General features: G+C 52.4%; 1 protein-coding gene across 6 annotated transcripts in view; it reads left to right on the top strand.

The window, feature by feature from the left end:
* The first annotated feature begins 7,846 nt into the window (after positions 1-7,846).
* The window catches only part of TUBGCP6 (tubulin gamma complex component 6), a 32,218-nt gene continuing 25,849 nt past the window's right edge, over positions 7,847-14,215 (top strand). For 5 of the 6 annotated variants that reach the window (XM_058740915.1, XM_058740913.1, XM_058740914.1 and 2 more), the window contains exons 1-2: positions 7,850-9,010; positions 10,279-10,442. In XM_058740915.1, the coding sequence (XP_058596898.1) occupies positions 8,270-9,010; positions 10,279-10,442 (905 nt within the window). In that variant the 5' untranslated portion in view covers positions 7,850-8,269. Of the gene's footprint in view, positions 9,011-10,278; positions 10,443-14,215 lie in introns of all 6 variants that reach the window. The other variant, XR_009265222.1, reaches the window with a different exon arrangement.

Consider the following 14,215-nt stretch of genomic DNA (forward strand, 5'->3'; position numbering starts at 1 on the left):
TGGGCTTATTCAGGAATAGCAGAGAACTGAAATTCAGGATAAGCAGACTATGGCAAAGCCATAAGCAAGTGTAACTAACAAAGCAGAGGAACGTTACTTCATGGAAAAGGAGGCAGTGGGGAGGGATCGTTTTGAATGAGCATCCATTGGAGAAGGATGATGAGGATTTCTGAGGATTCTTTCCTGCTGACGCTTCTGTTGGGTCTGGAATTGACGATTCCTCCTGTGATCGGCCAAATGGTGCAGCTCCCGTCCTGGCATCCCAAGCCCATGCCAGCGAGCTTCCCTTTATTCCTGTTCACACTTCCCCCCTCCTTTTGATCAAGGTCTTTTCTTTGAAAGCATCACTGTTCGAGGCAGGTTTTCCACATGTAGTGGTTTTGTCCGTTGGTGCCAGGAAGGACATTTCCCGTGTCAAGGACCATGTCAGAGGGAAAGTGCGTCCCAGCTGGAAACCACTTAAGGCCAAGTTTGAGTAAGAAGGAAGGTCAGGAAGGCCAGGCACTCCCATCTAAAGTCTCTCTCTTCTCAAGGTTATAAATATTGGAGATGATTTCCTTATTGTGCCGGGCACATCATTTTTACAAAAGTTTGGCAGGCAACAAAATATAAAACCTAAAATAAGTATATAAAACAAGACAGTAGTGTAACAGTAGTGTAACAATCCCAAAGCGAATGATGGTTCTAAACCAGGACCCTTGGTCTACAAAGTAGCCAACTTGAGGGATTTCTTGGCACTTATTCCGATTTAGAGGAGAAAAATTCTCCCTGTGGAGGCAAGCCCAGCGTCCTGTACGCCTTCTGCTCTCATGGCCCCCCTCCCCAAGCCCCTCCAGCAACCCTCAGTTTGTTCTCTGTATTTGAGAGTCTCTTATGTTTTGTTCTCCTCCCTGTTCTTATATTAATTTTGCTTCCCTTCCCTTATGTTCGTCTGTCTTGTATCTTAATTCCACATATGAGTCAAGTCATATATTTGTCTTTCTCTGACTAATTTCATTTAGCGTAATATCCTCCTCCAGTTCCATCCACGTTGTTGCAAATGGCAAGATTTCATTCTTTTTGATTGCTGACTAATACTCCATCGTATATATATATCACATCTTTATCCATTGATCCGTTGATGGACATTTGGGCTCTTTCCATACTTTGGCTATTGGTGATAGCACTGCTATAAACATTGGGGTGCATGTGCCCCTTCGAAACAGCACACCTGTATCCTCTGGATAAATATCCAGTAGTGCAATTGCTGGGTCGTAGGGCAGTTCTATTTATAATTTTTTGAGGAACCTCCATACTGTTTTCCAGAGCGGCTGCACCAGTTTGCATTCCCACCAGCAACACAAAAGAGATCCTCTCTCTCCGCATCCTCGCCGACATCTGTTGTTTCCTGAGCTGTTAATGTTAGCCATTCTGAGGTGTCAGGTGGCATCTCGTTGTGGTTTTGATTTGTATTTCCGTGATGATGAGTGATGTTGAGCATCTGTTCGTGTGTCTGTTAGCCATCTGGATGTCTTCTTTGGAAAAGTCTACTCATGTCTTTTGCCTATTTCTTCACTGGATTATTTGTTGTTTGGGTGTTGAGTTTGATAAGTTCTTTACAGATTTTGGATACTAATCCTTAATCTGATATGTCATTTGCACACATCTTCTCCCATTCCAGCGGTTGCCTTTTAGTTTCGCTGATTGTTTCCTTCTCTGTGCAGAAGCTTTTTATCTTGATGAGGTCCCAATAGTTCATTTTTGCTTTTGTTTCCCTTGCCTGTGGAGACATGTTGAGTAAGAAGTTGCTGTGGGTGAGGTCCAAGAGGTTGTTGCCTGCTTTCTCCTCTAGGATTTTGATGGCTTCCTGTCTCACACTTCGGTCTTTCAACCATTTTGAGTTTATTTTTGTGTATGGTGTAAGAAAGTGATCCAGGTTCATTCTTCTGCATGTCCACTGTCCAGTTTTCCCAGCACCATTTGCTGAAAAGACTGTCTTTATTCCACTGGATATTCTTTCCTGCTTTGTCAAAGACGAGCTGGCCCTATGTTTGTGGTACCAGTTCTGGGTTCCCTATTCTGTTCCGTTGATCTAATGTCTGTTTTTGTGCCAGTACCATACTGCCTTGATGATTACAGTTTTGTAACACAGCTTGAAGTCCAGGATTGTGATGCCTCCAGCTTTGGTTTTCTGTTTCAAGATTGCTTTGGCTATTCGGGGTCTTTTGTGGTTCCATACATAGTTTAGAATTGTTTGTTCTAGCTCTGTGAGGAATGCCGGTGTCATTTTGATAGGCATTACAATATTTATTTTTGAGAGACAGAGACAGAGCGTGAGTGGGGAGGGGCAGAGAGAGAAGGAGACACAGAATCCCGGGCAGGCTCCGGGCTCCGAGCCGTCAGCCCAGAGCCCGACGCGGGGCTCGAACTCACGGACCGCGAGATGGTGACCCGAGCCGAAGTCGGACGCTGAGCCGATTGGGCCGCCCAGGCGCCCCAGCATGGTTACTTTTATCAGAAGCAATGAGGCCTCCTTAACTGTAAGTCAGAGGAGGCAGGAGCCAAGTGCATTCACTGTACGTCCTGGATATCTCAAAGGGTGGGACTCCAGGAGTTCCAGAGGGGTGGATCTGAGGCTTAGAAGGACCAACAGCAATGCTGTCAGCCAAGGTATTTGGAAGGTCTACAGATGTGCCAGTTGAGGCCTAATGGTGCTGTACTGCGTGTGACTAATGCCGGGATTGCGGACGCAACGTGCAACGAAAACATAAGGCCTGCTGAGCAGCATGGATGTCCTAAAGCTTACTCTGAACAAGGAGACCCCAGTGACTACGAAGTTCAAGAGGCGTTCCCCGGGGTCGGGATAATATTTGCTAACAGAACTTTAGCCACAGAAGCAGCACTGGCTTGTCTAGAAGAGAAAGGTTTGGCCCAGTGAGAAAACCTACAAACCATGGCTGAGCCGTTTATATCCAGGAGACAGGGAAGCTGTATGAGATCCATTTGTGTGAACAGGTTTTCCTGGATGATACTTTGGACAGGTGGAACGAGCGAGGCAGGAACTTTGTGTGGCCTTGTGATTTCTCCCCCAATCCACCAATATTGGTTCACAAACACTATCTTGTTTTTTTAAGTTATGATCTTTTTAAAGTTTCATTTATTTAAGTAATCTCCACACCCAACATGGGGCTAAGACTGGACCACAGGATCGAGTTGGATGCTCTCCCTACTGAGCCAACCAGGTACCCCTGAACACTATCATTTTGTCAGTAGGCCAGTAGTTTAATGCATGTACTGTGGTGAGCAGTGGGAATTCTAGAATTTCTGGTAGGGCCAGATTGTTATTGGTCCAAACCAGAGTTCTCCCTTTTTACCAAACTGGCAATCATTAGATTTCCAATATCATTTTTCCTTTTCTAGGGCCAATTGTTCAGGCATCTCTGGTCAGTATTCCAAAATTACCATTTGGGAGAACATCACTTGGGACCATGACAGAGATTTGGCTACTGGTTTTGTTTTGGTTTCATTTCTTTCTTTTATTTATTTATTTTTTAATGTTTATTTATTTTTGAGAGAGAGGGAGAAAGAGAGAGAAAGAGAGACAAAGTGTGAGTGGGGTAGGGTCAGAGAGAGGGAGACACAGAATCTGAAGCAGGCTCCAGGCTGTGACCTGTCAGCACAGAGCCCAGTGCTGGGCTCGAGCCCATGAATCGCAAGATCGTGACCTGAGCTAAAATTGGATGCTTAACTGACAGAGCCACCCGGGGGCCCCGTGTTTTTTGGTTTTTGTTTTTTATTTTTTTGAAGATTTTATTTTTAAGCAATCTTACACCCAATGTGGGGCTCGAACTCACAAACCCTGACGCCAAGAGTCGCGCGCTGCTGTGACTTGAGCATTTTTTTAATGATGACTTTTTTTTTAAGTTTGTTTATTTTGAGAGAGACAGTGAGAGTGGGGGAGGGGCAGAAAGGGGAGAGAGAGAGAGACAGAGAGAGACAGAGAGAGAGAATCCCAGGCAGGCCCCACGCTGCCAGCGCAGAGCCCGCTGAGGGGCTCGAACCCACGAATTGTGAGACCATGACCTGAGCCGAAACCAAGAGTTGTACACTTAACTGACTGAGCCACCCAGGCGCCCCTTTCCTGGTTGGCTATTTTGTTTACTATTGTCAAATTCTAGAATTATTTCCTCCTTTTTAAAGGAGTTCTGTCATATTTTTCTGAGAAGTCTCAGCCCAGGAAATGAATGGGGCAGGTACCAAGAACAGGGTACGCATCTCCAGAAATCTCCAGAAGAGCCTAGACAAAGGAACAGGTTCAGAGACAGGAAGCTGTTGAGGGTTACTAGAAACTCTCCCCATCTGAAGGGTCTAGTGCTCGCAGCAGATACCGTCCTGACCCGGACAGGGGTTCCTCCGAATGGATTACAAGGGAGGACTGTGACGGCTCCTTGGAGCCTCACTGCTGGGGACTGGGACATTGGAAAGCCGGCTGAGGGCCCTGAAAGCAGTGATGTCTGTAACAGTCGTTTAACCAGCATCGCAGCGCTCTGCAAGAACACAGAAATTAAGCTTTGGTTTTTGCTCAGGGGCCTTCATTTCCCAGAGCTGAAAATCTAGAATTTTAGTGGTTTTGCTTTTAGGTGACTCATCTAGGATATGGGTGAGCTAGTCTGCCAAAACAGCTAAATCTGGCATGGATGTAGTTTCCCGTTCCAGCCTGGTCCTTTGTTTTTTTTTTTTAAGATTTTATTTTTAGGTAATCTCTACACCAACATGGGGCTCGAACTCACAATCCCGAGATCAAGAGTCACTCGCTCCGCTAACTGAGCCAGCCAGGCGCCCCTAGCCCGGTCCTTTTGACTACCGGAGGAAGACCTGGTTCAGCCTGTTAGTAAACAAAGTTAAATGTTTCCAGGTGGATTCAACATCTAAAGGAAGACCAGGGGCACCTGGGTGGCTCAGGCCATGATCTGGTTCACAAGTTCAAGCCCCGTGTTGGGCTCTGTGCTGACAGCTCAGAGCCTGAAGCCAGCTTCAGGTTCTGTGTCTCCCTCTCTCTGCCTCTCTCCCACTCACACTCTATCTCTCAAAAATGAATAAGCATTAAAAAAATTTTTTTAAAGGAAGACCAGAATTTTATTTGAAAACAGTTTGCAGTTAATTCTAGTAGCCGTGAACAAGTCACCAGGCTTTTGTGTGCAAGCCCGAATTTTGCTCCCATCAACAGCCTTGGGAAAGGCTCCTATCGTTGTTCTGTAGATATTTCCAGTGAGAGTTCTAGCATCTTGCCCAACATAAGGGGTTCGTTTCTCTAAATCCCTTTCAGCATGTACCCGTGGGCCTGGCCCTCACCAAAAACCCGTATGGACTTAACTGATGCAAATCGGAGAAACCAGGTTGGTGAGCTTGAGTCACTTACGTTAAATTCTTCAACAAGCCTGTGGGGTCCTCAGTCACTTTAGGAAACTCTGACAATGCTTACGAGCCAGCCTTATTCCAGGCAGTGTCAAAAACCTGGGGTCTGTCTGGATCCTCAGAAGACTTAACTCCAAAGGTGCAGGTTTTGATAGTTTTAGGAAAGGAAGGAGTTGGGGAAGCTTGGAGGAAAGGGAAGCTTGCTGAGATAATCAGAATAGGGAAACCGAGTGTGCAGGAGGTGGGATAAGGCGGCTGCCTCTTGTCCTGAAACAGAAGACAGGGCAGTGGAAAAAGAGGCTTGGAAGCTTTTTGTCTGCTTGCCTCAGTCTAGAAATTGTATTTTGCAGGCAGGCAATTTTAGATTCCTGGCAACATTTTGAAGCTTCAAAATTCCAGTCAAAGTAGGCATCCCATTCAGTTTTTTGTTGTTTTTTATTTAATTTTTGAAGTAATCTCTATGCCCAACATGGGACTCGAACCCACGACTCTCGAGATCAAGGATTGCATGCCGTACTGACTGATCCAGCCAGGCCCCTGCCCCCGCTCCCCTGCCCTTTTAATCAGTTTTGACAATTAAAAAAAAAATTTTTTTTTTTTTTTTTAACATTTATCTATCTTTGAGAAGAGAGAGAGCATGAGCAGGGGAGGAGAGAGAAAGAGGGAGACACAGAATCCAAAACAGGCTCCAGGTTCCGAGCTGTCAGCACAGAGCCCCACGTGGGGCTCGAACTCACGGAGTGTAAGGTCATGACCCGAGCCGAAGTCTGACGCCCAACCGACTGAGCCACCTAGGCGCCTCAGTTTTGACAATTTTAGAGCCATGGCTGTCCGGTTTTGAAAAAAGTAAGTTAGGGGAGATCGAAAGTTCCTCACAATGGCCCCTGACGTTCTAAATTACTTTTGGTTCCATGGGTCTGTTTGGTTAGAACCGCAGGAGACGTCACCGTAGTTTTTAAACATACAACTGGCTGGGGTCCCAGAAAGGGGGGATGTCCTCAAAGGAGTGTGATGTCTGGGCTCCCATTTCTTGGAGGTTTTCAGAGCAAACATGATGAGGGAGAAGGCAAGCTGACACCCCACAACCCTCCCCCAGGTGGGGTACATGTGACGTTCCTCAGGCACTCCCGCTGCCCAAGGACAAAGGAGAGGACAGAAAACAAATGGTCACACTGAGAGTCTCCATAAGTTTACAAATGTCTTAGTAAATTGCAAGAAAAAGGCAATCTCATCAATAGTCTCATCTGCAGAAAACTGTGGACTCAGTTTCCTGGAGCCCCAACGCTACCCTCCCCTCCATGTGATGTGGGAACAAAGGCAAGAAGGAAACGGTAAATAACATTAAATTTATTACCTGCCGCCCGTTGACAAATGCAGAGTATAACATTTCTCCAGGAACCCCATACTGTCCTAATGTTAATACCTTACTAGAAGAAAACAACCGTAGCCGGACAATAGGGAGGTCTCCAGTATCTTAGGAGTTCTCTTTGGCATATCAAAGTCCTTCTGGAAAACTCTCTGTTGCCTTTACCTCGCGCAAGTCCACAGTATATAACCAGTCCAGCCCAGCTCCTCCTGCCCAGGGGTCCTGTCCTCGTGCTTTAGTAAAGCCACCTTTTTGCACCAAAGAAGTCTGGGGAATTCCTTCCTAGCCGTGGGCTCCATACCCCCATCAAACAGCTTCCCGAACCTTCTAGTTCTGAGGAGGCTGACCCACGGCCATCACACAGACGCCGAGGGTAACCTGGCACTCACACACCGAGCGCCGAGCAAACTCGCCCTCCAGCTCCAGGGTGGGCGACAAAGCCGGGCGCTCTGGCAGCTGCGAACCGGACAGGTTCTCGCCTGTCCGCTCGCCGGCTCCGAGCTAGTTGCCGGGTTTCCCGTCGGGACTCCAGGTCACCGAGCAACGTTAACCTTAAAAACGAAAGTTATTTTGCCAGCAAAAATGGGTTTCTTCGGGAAGAGTGGAGAGCGCAGTCCGGACCAAGCGGGCTACGGCAAACCCCAGGCGAGCCCACAGAGGAACGGGGCTTCGCGGGGGGCGGGGGCTGGGAAGCTGGGCGGGTCTGAGCCAAAGCGCACTGGAGGGAAGCGGGGCGCAGAGGCGTCTCGTCGGCCGGGCCGCAGGGCGGGGGGGGGGGGGGGTGTGTCCAACCAGACGCAAACCTCGCGGCGGGCCAGAGTCCCTCCCACGCGGAGCCCCCAGCGGGGTTCGGGGGACGCTCCCGTCCCAGCCTCCCCTCCGGCAGGGCCGAGCCCTCCCCCTGGCTCATTTTCACCTTCCCAACCTGACTCCGCCTCCTTTATCTAGCCCGCGGTGGGCCTCAGTTTCCCCACCTGGGCCGCCGGGCTCCCGGCCGGAAGTGCCCTGCCCGCCGCGACCTCCGGGTCTGCCCCGCCCCTCCCGGTGACGCAATTCCGGCGCGCCGGCTCCAGCGCGCTTGCGGGGTCGCGGGGCAGTGACGCCGCGCGGGGGGCGGCGGTGGCGGGAGCTGGAACCGCGGTCGGGTAGCGGGGTGAGCCCCGTGCGGGGACGCTGCCCGCCGCCAGCCCCACGCCCGCTCCGCCCCTCTGGGACGCCGGTAGGGCGTGCGAAGCCGGCCGCGTGCCCTGTGCCCGGCCCTGGCGCAGGCTCTTGGGCTTTGTCACGCTTCCGTGACCCCCCAAAGGTTGAAGGCTGCTGGACGGGAGCGCTGCCGAGCTGCGGGCGGCGGGGGGGCGGCGGGCCCGCGGAGCGCAGGAGCCTGGGAGTGCAAGTTGTGAGCCTCTGGGTGTGGGTTTAGGGGGCCGCCTGGCGTTCAGCCCCGTCTGAGCCTCTCCCGCGGCTGGGAGGCTTTCCCGCCCCAGGGCCTGGAGCTGCGACCCCGGGGCCATGGCCAGCGTCCCCCAGCTGTTCGACGACCTGTGCGAGGCCCTCCTGCCCGCGGCGAAGGCCCGTCTGGGCCAGCGCGGCGTGAGCCGCAAGAGGGCCAAGCAGGGCCTCAAGAGGGTGGCCTACAACGCTCTTTTCACAAATCTGTTTCAAGAGGAGACTCACAAGTTGCAGGCCGACCTCTCGAAACTCCCGGTGAAGAACAAGGTCCTCCTGCTGTCCTTCGACCTGAGAGCAGGCGGTCTCGGCCCCGAGGCTGACCGTTTGGAGGAGCTTGTGGAGGAGCTCCAAGCAGCCCCCGGCTGTCCGCTGACGGAGGTGGCGTCTGTTTTGGACCTCCTGGTCCGGCTGGCGGGCAGCGGGCCCCCTCAGGTTCTGCAGCGCAAGCGGGACTACTTCTTTAACAACAAGCATGTTGGGAGAAACGTGCCCTACAGCGGCTACGACTGCTACGACCTGAGTGTGTTTGAGATGGACGTTCAGTCTTTGATCTCCAGAGAGGAGTACTTATGTCAGGACATGGTCCGGAAAGCGCTTCAGGTGATGGAGGCGGCACCAGGCACTGGCCTGCCCACCGTTGGGCTCTTCTCATACGGTGACCCTTGCAGCGACAGGTTTGAGAGAGACACCCGGGTCTCGCTTTTCGGTGCCCTCGTGCACAGCCGCACACACGACATGGATGTCCGGCTGGACCTGCCCCCGATGCCTGACAGCGCAGACCTCTCTGGACTAGCCATTAAGGTAGAGTGTTTGCTGTCCTGCCTCCAGCTCCCAGGGCATTTGGAAATGCCTCTTTTGACCTTCCCTGGGTCATGGTAAAGGTAGGAGAGTTCTCCCGTCCCGGTCACTTGGTGGCTGAGCCGTGGTGAGGCGGGGCTGCTGGAGTGGGCTTCCGCTTTGCGCGCAAGGACACCTCTGCTCACCTGCGGACCTGAGCAGCAGGCTGTGAGTCCTCTGTTAGGAGGTGAGGCGGGAGGTCGCTTCCTCTGTTGTCCAGAGTTGCTAGTTACACTTAGGTTAATTACAAGAAAGTAACCAGGTCAGTCCCTCCTTGTGCCAGCCACATGGAGCACTCGGCAGCCACGTGGAACAAAATACTGGTTTGTACTACACGTGCAGCATTTTTCACCTACAATGTGGGATGTTTCCTACGTTATTAAATAAATCATTGTTGGCCTTTATGTTTTGTGGTTTTCGGTTGCTAGTGGATGTGCTGTCATTACTGTTATTCCCCTGATACAAGAAACTCTCACTATCATGAACATCTTGGCGTGCATACGTTCTCTTGTGTCCACTGTGATTTTTTTTTCCCTGGGTTCCCCAAAATGGAATTTCCAGATCAGAAGCATTTCATGAAAAATTCTATCGTAACTTATGTTGACACTTATATGTCTTATTAAATTGGAAATTGATACTGTTTTTTAAATGTTTACTTATTTTGGGGGCACCTGGGTGGCTCAGTCAGTTAAGCGTCCGACTTCAGCTCAGGTCATGATCTCACGGTTCGTGGGTTCGAGCCCCGCGTTGGGTTCTGTGCTGACAGCTCGGAGCCTGGAGCCTGCTTCGGATTCTGTCTCCCTCTCTCTTTGCCCCTCCCCTGCTCATGCTCTGTCTCTCTCCAACGTTTATTTATTTTTGAGAGAGCGCGAATAGGGGAGGAACAGAGGATCCAAAGTGGGCTCCACGCTGTCAGCACAGAGCCTGACGCGGGGCTCAAACTCCAGAACCATGAGACCATGACCTGAGCTAAAGTCAGATTCTTAACCGAATGAGCCACCCAGGCATCCCTGGAAATTGATAATCTGTTTAATTCCTTAAATGGTTCAGTGGTAGTGAAAATGTTGTGTAGTACCTACGTGCTTGGGAGAAATAGAGGAGATATTCCGCTAGGTATTTCTTGTAATTAGTAACTGGAAGTGTATGGAAAAGTCCTGGAATTCTGATCACACTTGGCTGAAATTTAGACCCAAAGGCATACGTGGTGTTTCCTTCTTCCCTGTGGTCTCCAGGTTCCTCAGAGTGTGGATCAGTCGGAAGATGAAGGGTTCCAGTCAGCATCTAACTTGACTCCTGACTCCCAGTCTGAACCAGGCATGACCCCGGACATCGACCTGTGGGATGCTGTGCTCACCTACGAGGCCAGCAAGCGGAGGTGCTGGGAACAAGTTGGATGGTACGTGTGCTTTTAACCGGGAAATGCACCCTCCCCGCAATGTGTGAGCATGGCTTTGTAGCCTGGCTCCAATGGGATTAGGAGCCTGGCAGTTTCAGTCAGGCTACTTTATAGAATTGCCCGAGTCACGGGAGGTGAGAAAGATGCCGAGGGGAAGGACCTGCCGGCCCCACAGAGGTTGCCCTGTGCCAGTGACTTCTCCAATTCAGACAGTCCGTTGGCAGCTGAGTTACATCCTTACCGTGAGGGCTCCCGGTCAGAGGTGTCAAGGGCAGCCTGGCGGGCTATGTGGTCAGGGTCAGGAAGAGGTGCTCCCTAGGCACAGGGTGCCGGTGAGGGGGCGTTCTTCGTGTGCACGGGTCTTCACATCTGGGGCTGACAGTGCTGCTGTCTGGCTGATAAGTTCCGGTCACACAGTGCTGCCTTGACTGGGGCCAGCATCTCCGTCCCTGGGTTCGACTGGTCCAGAGGCCTCTGCACTCAGGACCTCTCCCGAGTCCTCCCAGGATGGGGACAGAGGACACACATTTCCCAGTAGTTACTCTGGAACCTTGTTTTCCCATGTCATCTGCTGGCAGTTCTGTAGTCTGCCAGTTTGGGGAGCAGTGAGGGGAAGAGTCAGGGCTAGCAGGGCATCAAGTGCCTTCTGATGCGGCCCTGGGCTCTGGCGGGGTCTCCCGAGCATGGCCGCAGGCTTGCGTGCGGATGGGCACTTATGTGCTGGTTGTGCTCAGGCGTGGCTCCTGCTGGGCAGCCATCTGTCCCTCCGCAGGCAATTCCTCCAGGGATGGCCAGCTCCCTGCTTCCCTCAGCGCCACTGGTGTTAGTGGTCGTGTGGTCTTTCCTGTCCCGTAACCTCCTGTTAGGGCTTCAGGCCTGTCTTGTGCGCGCACAGCGAGTCTAAATGTTGCTGCTAACCCTTCACGTGTGTCAAGACTGGGCCGAGAAGCTAGCACTTTCTTTTGTAAACATTTGCTTGGTGGTATCTCATTTATCCTACTTTTCTAGGTCACCGTTTAGTAGGAGATCACTCTGTCGACGCCCCTGTTCTGAATGCACTTAATCTCCTTGGTGTCCCCCAAAGGCCGCTGACCACAGTGGTCTTCCCTGTGAGGATGACTGGCCGAGCCCCCAGGACAAGAGTCTGTCCTCTCAGCGCACCATGGGTGGCTTCTCCAGGGAGACCTTTAGGCCACGCTTCAGCTAGTTGTGGGCCCCACATTCACCTGTTCTGGTGGGAACCTGACCCCCCGACCTTCTGACCCTGGAGGTCTTCTGCTCAAACTCATTTGGTAAATCTCTGGTGCTTGTTTCAGTTTGGTTCCTGGGCACCAGCTAGTTTCCTACCCTGAGTTCAGACTAGTGGGCACTAGGGAAGGTGCTATCCCTCCAGAGGCAGAGCCGCCAGTCCCCCGACGGCCCTAGGACCGTGACCTCTGTCCCCCGACAGCCTTAGGACCGTGGCCTCTATCCCCTCCACAGCCCTAGGACCATGACGTCTGTCCCCCCACAGCCCTAGGACCGTAACGTCTGTCCCCCCACAACCCTAGGACTGTGACCTCTGTCCCCCCACAGCCCTAGGACTGTGACAGCTGTACCCCCACAGCCCTAGCCGTGGCCCCTATGCCCCCCACAGCCCTAGGACCGTGACCTCTGTCCCCCCACAGCCTTAGGACTGTGACCTCTGTCCCCCCACAGCCCTAGGACCGTGACCTCTGTCCCCCCACAGACTTAGGACTGTGACCTCTGTCCCCCCACAGCCCTAGGACCGTGACCTCTGTCCCCCCACAGCCTTAGGACTGTGACCTCTGTCCCCCCACAGCCTTAGGATGGTGCTCTCTGTCCCCTCCAAAGCCCTAGGACCGTGACCTCTGTCCCCCCACAGCCCTAGGACGGTGCTCTCTGTCCCCCGACAGCCCTAGGGCCGTGACCTGTCCACTGAGACCCCGGAGGACCTCTCCTCTGTGCCTCACCCTGCCACCAGCTCCGGCACCGGGCCGCCTTCCCTGCTGCTGGGCTTCTCTGCCATTCCTCTGTGGCCACCACCCGTTCTGGGCGCAACGGTTTCTTTATGTTAAGGGCTGAGTTCCCTGTGGGGATAGGTTTTCCTTCACGCGCTTTTCTCCCTCGGCTCTGAATCCCCAAAGGGGGCGCATGTGGCCACGGTGGTGCTGGGGTCGGCCCTGGAAGGGCGGGGGCAGAAGCAGCCGGGGGTGTGGGAGACGTGCACACACCTGCCCGGAGGGACTCCCTGGAGGAGCGTTTGGAAGGACTTCGAAACTTGAGAGGTTTTTCCTTTCTTCGGGCTTTTCTTTCCCCTGGGAGGTGAGGGCTGATGTCCTTGGTCTGGCCACACCCCACCTGCCCATCTGGACGCCTCAGGACTGGCCTCTCTGCTTCTTCCTGCCCCTCCCTCTCGCCTCCACGCAGCTCGTGCTACTGCCGGCACCTCGTTGCCCCGTCTGCCACGCCGGATGGCTGCCCCTGGTGTGGAGCGAGGGCCAGCCCTCCCGTGGAGTCCTCCCGGCCCCCGGCCCCACTCACGCTTTCCCCTTTTCTCTTCTCGCCGCTCCCAGGGCCTCTTGTTCCCTCCCTGGCCCTGGGTTCCGAGTCGGTGCTTCCTTGTTTCTTTTGCAGCACCGGCCCCTGAGGGCTTGTCCACCTGGCTCCTCCCCGATACTTGCTGAACGAGGGGAAAATCCGTTTATGGTGCGTTGTCGATTAAAAAGCATTTGTATTTTAACAGCTTCTAAGATGTGTTGTTCCTGACCTTGTATATCCCTCCTGACGGGATCAAAACGTGCTGGTGGTCAAACACGTGGCTGATGTGGGAATGTCCCGTAGCTTGGAGCTCTTCCCCCACAGGAAATGATTTTTGTCTTTGAAGAATAAATGATCCTCTTTCTGATATGTTTTTGATATGCTAGACCTAAAATTACTTTTTTTTTTTTTTTTTTTTTTTTTTTTGCAGAGGAGGAGAAAAGAGCTGGTTAGGTATTAAAAATGAGAAGAGTTTTAAAAGGGTCTGTATTCCCTGAGCTCCCTTTATTAAGAAATGCCTCTTTCGGTGGATCTTAAAAACCAGGCTTTCATGCTTTTCAGTAAGGGTTGAGAGTTTTCCAAGGAATATTTAAAAAGCAATACTGGGGTTTTTTTGGCTGCTTCTGAACGATATGGCTGTGCTGTGTAGACACCGTTTGTGAGTTCCTGGCGAAGGACCCTGTGGAGGCAGAGCTGCTGGTGCCCAGAGGCGCCCTCTGCGAGGCCCAACGTACCTGTTATGTCCTGAAAGTTTGTGAGACTTGCTCTGAGGAACAGAATAAAGGAAACCTCGATGACACGTTCTGGGGGCCGGCAGGGGGCTCTCGCTGTCTCCAGCTGCTCTGGGCTCTGCACCCTCCCAGGAGGAAGCCTGTGGGAAGCCTGGCCACACCTCCTGCCGGGGAGATGCTGCCCGGAGTCCCTGACCCGGAGTGGTGGGGACCATGAGCTCCCCCTGCCGGCCGCCTGGCGCGTTCAGCAAGCTCTCTTTCACTCCTTCCCCAGGGGGGGCAAAGTGTACATGACGTGAAATTTGCCATCTTAAGCATTTTAAGGATACAGTTTTGTACCTGGATCAGGCAACTTAACGGGGTGTCTTCAGGGTTCCTCCATGCTGTAGTGTCTGTCACAGTGTCCTTTCCAAGTCCGGATGGTCCCCATTTTATGGACAGGCCATGTTTTGTTAATCCATTCATCTGTCCGTGGACACTTGGGGTGTGAATAATGCTGCC

Source organism: Neofelis nebulosa, chromosome 8 (genome assembly GCF_028018385.1).
Source record: "Neofelis nebulosa isolate mNeoNeb1 chromosome 8, mNeoNeb1.pri, whole genome shotgun sequence".
Taxonomy (NCBI): Eukaryota; Metazoa; Chordata; class Mammalia; order Carnivora; family Felidae; genus Neofelis; species Neofelis nebulosa.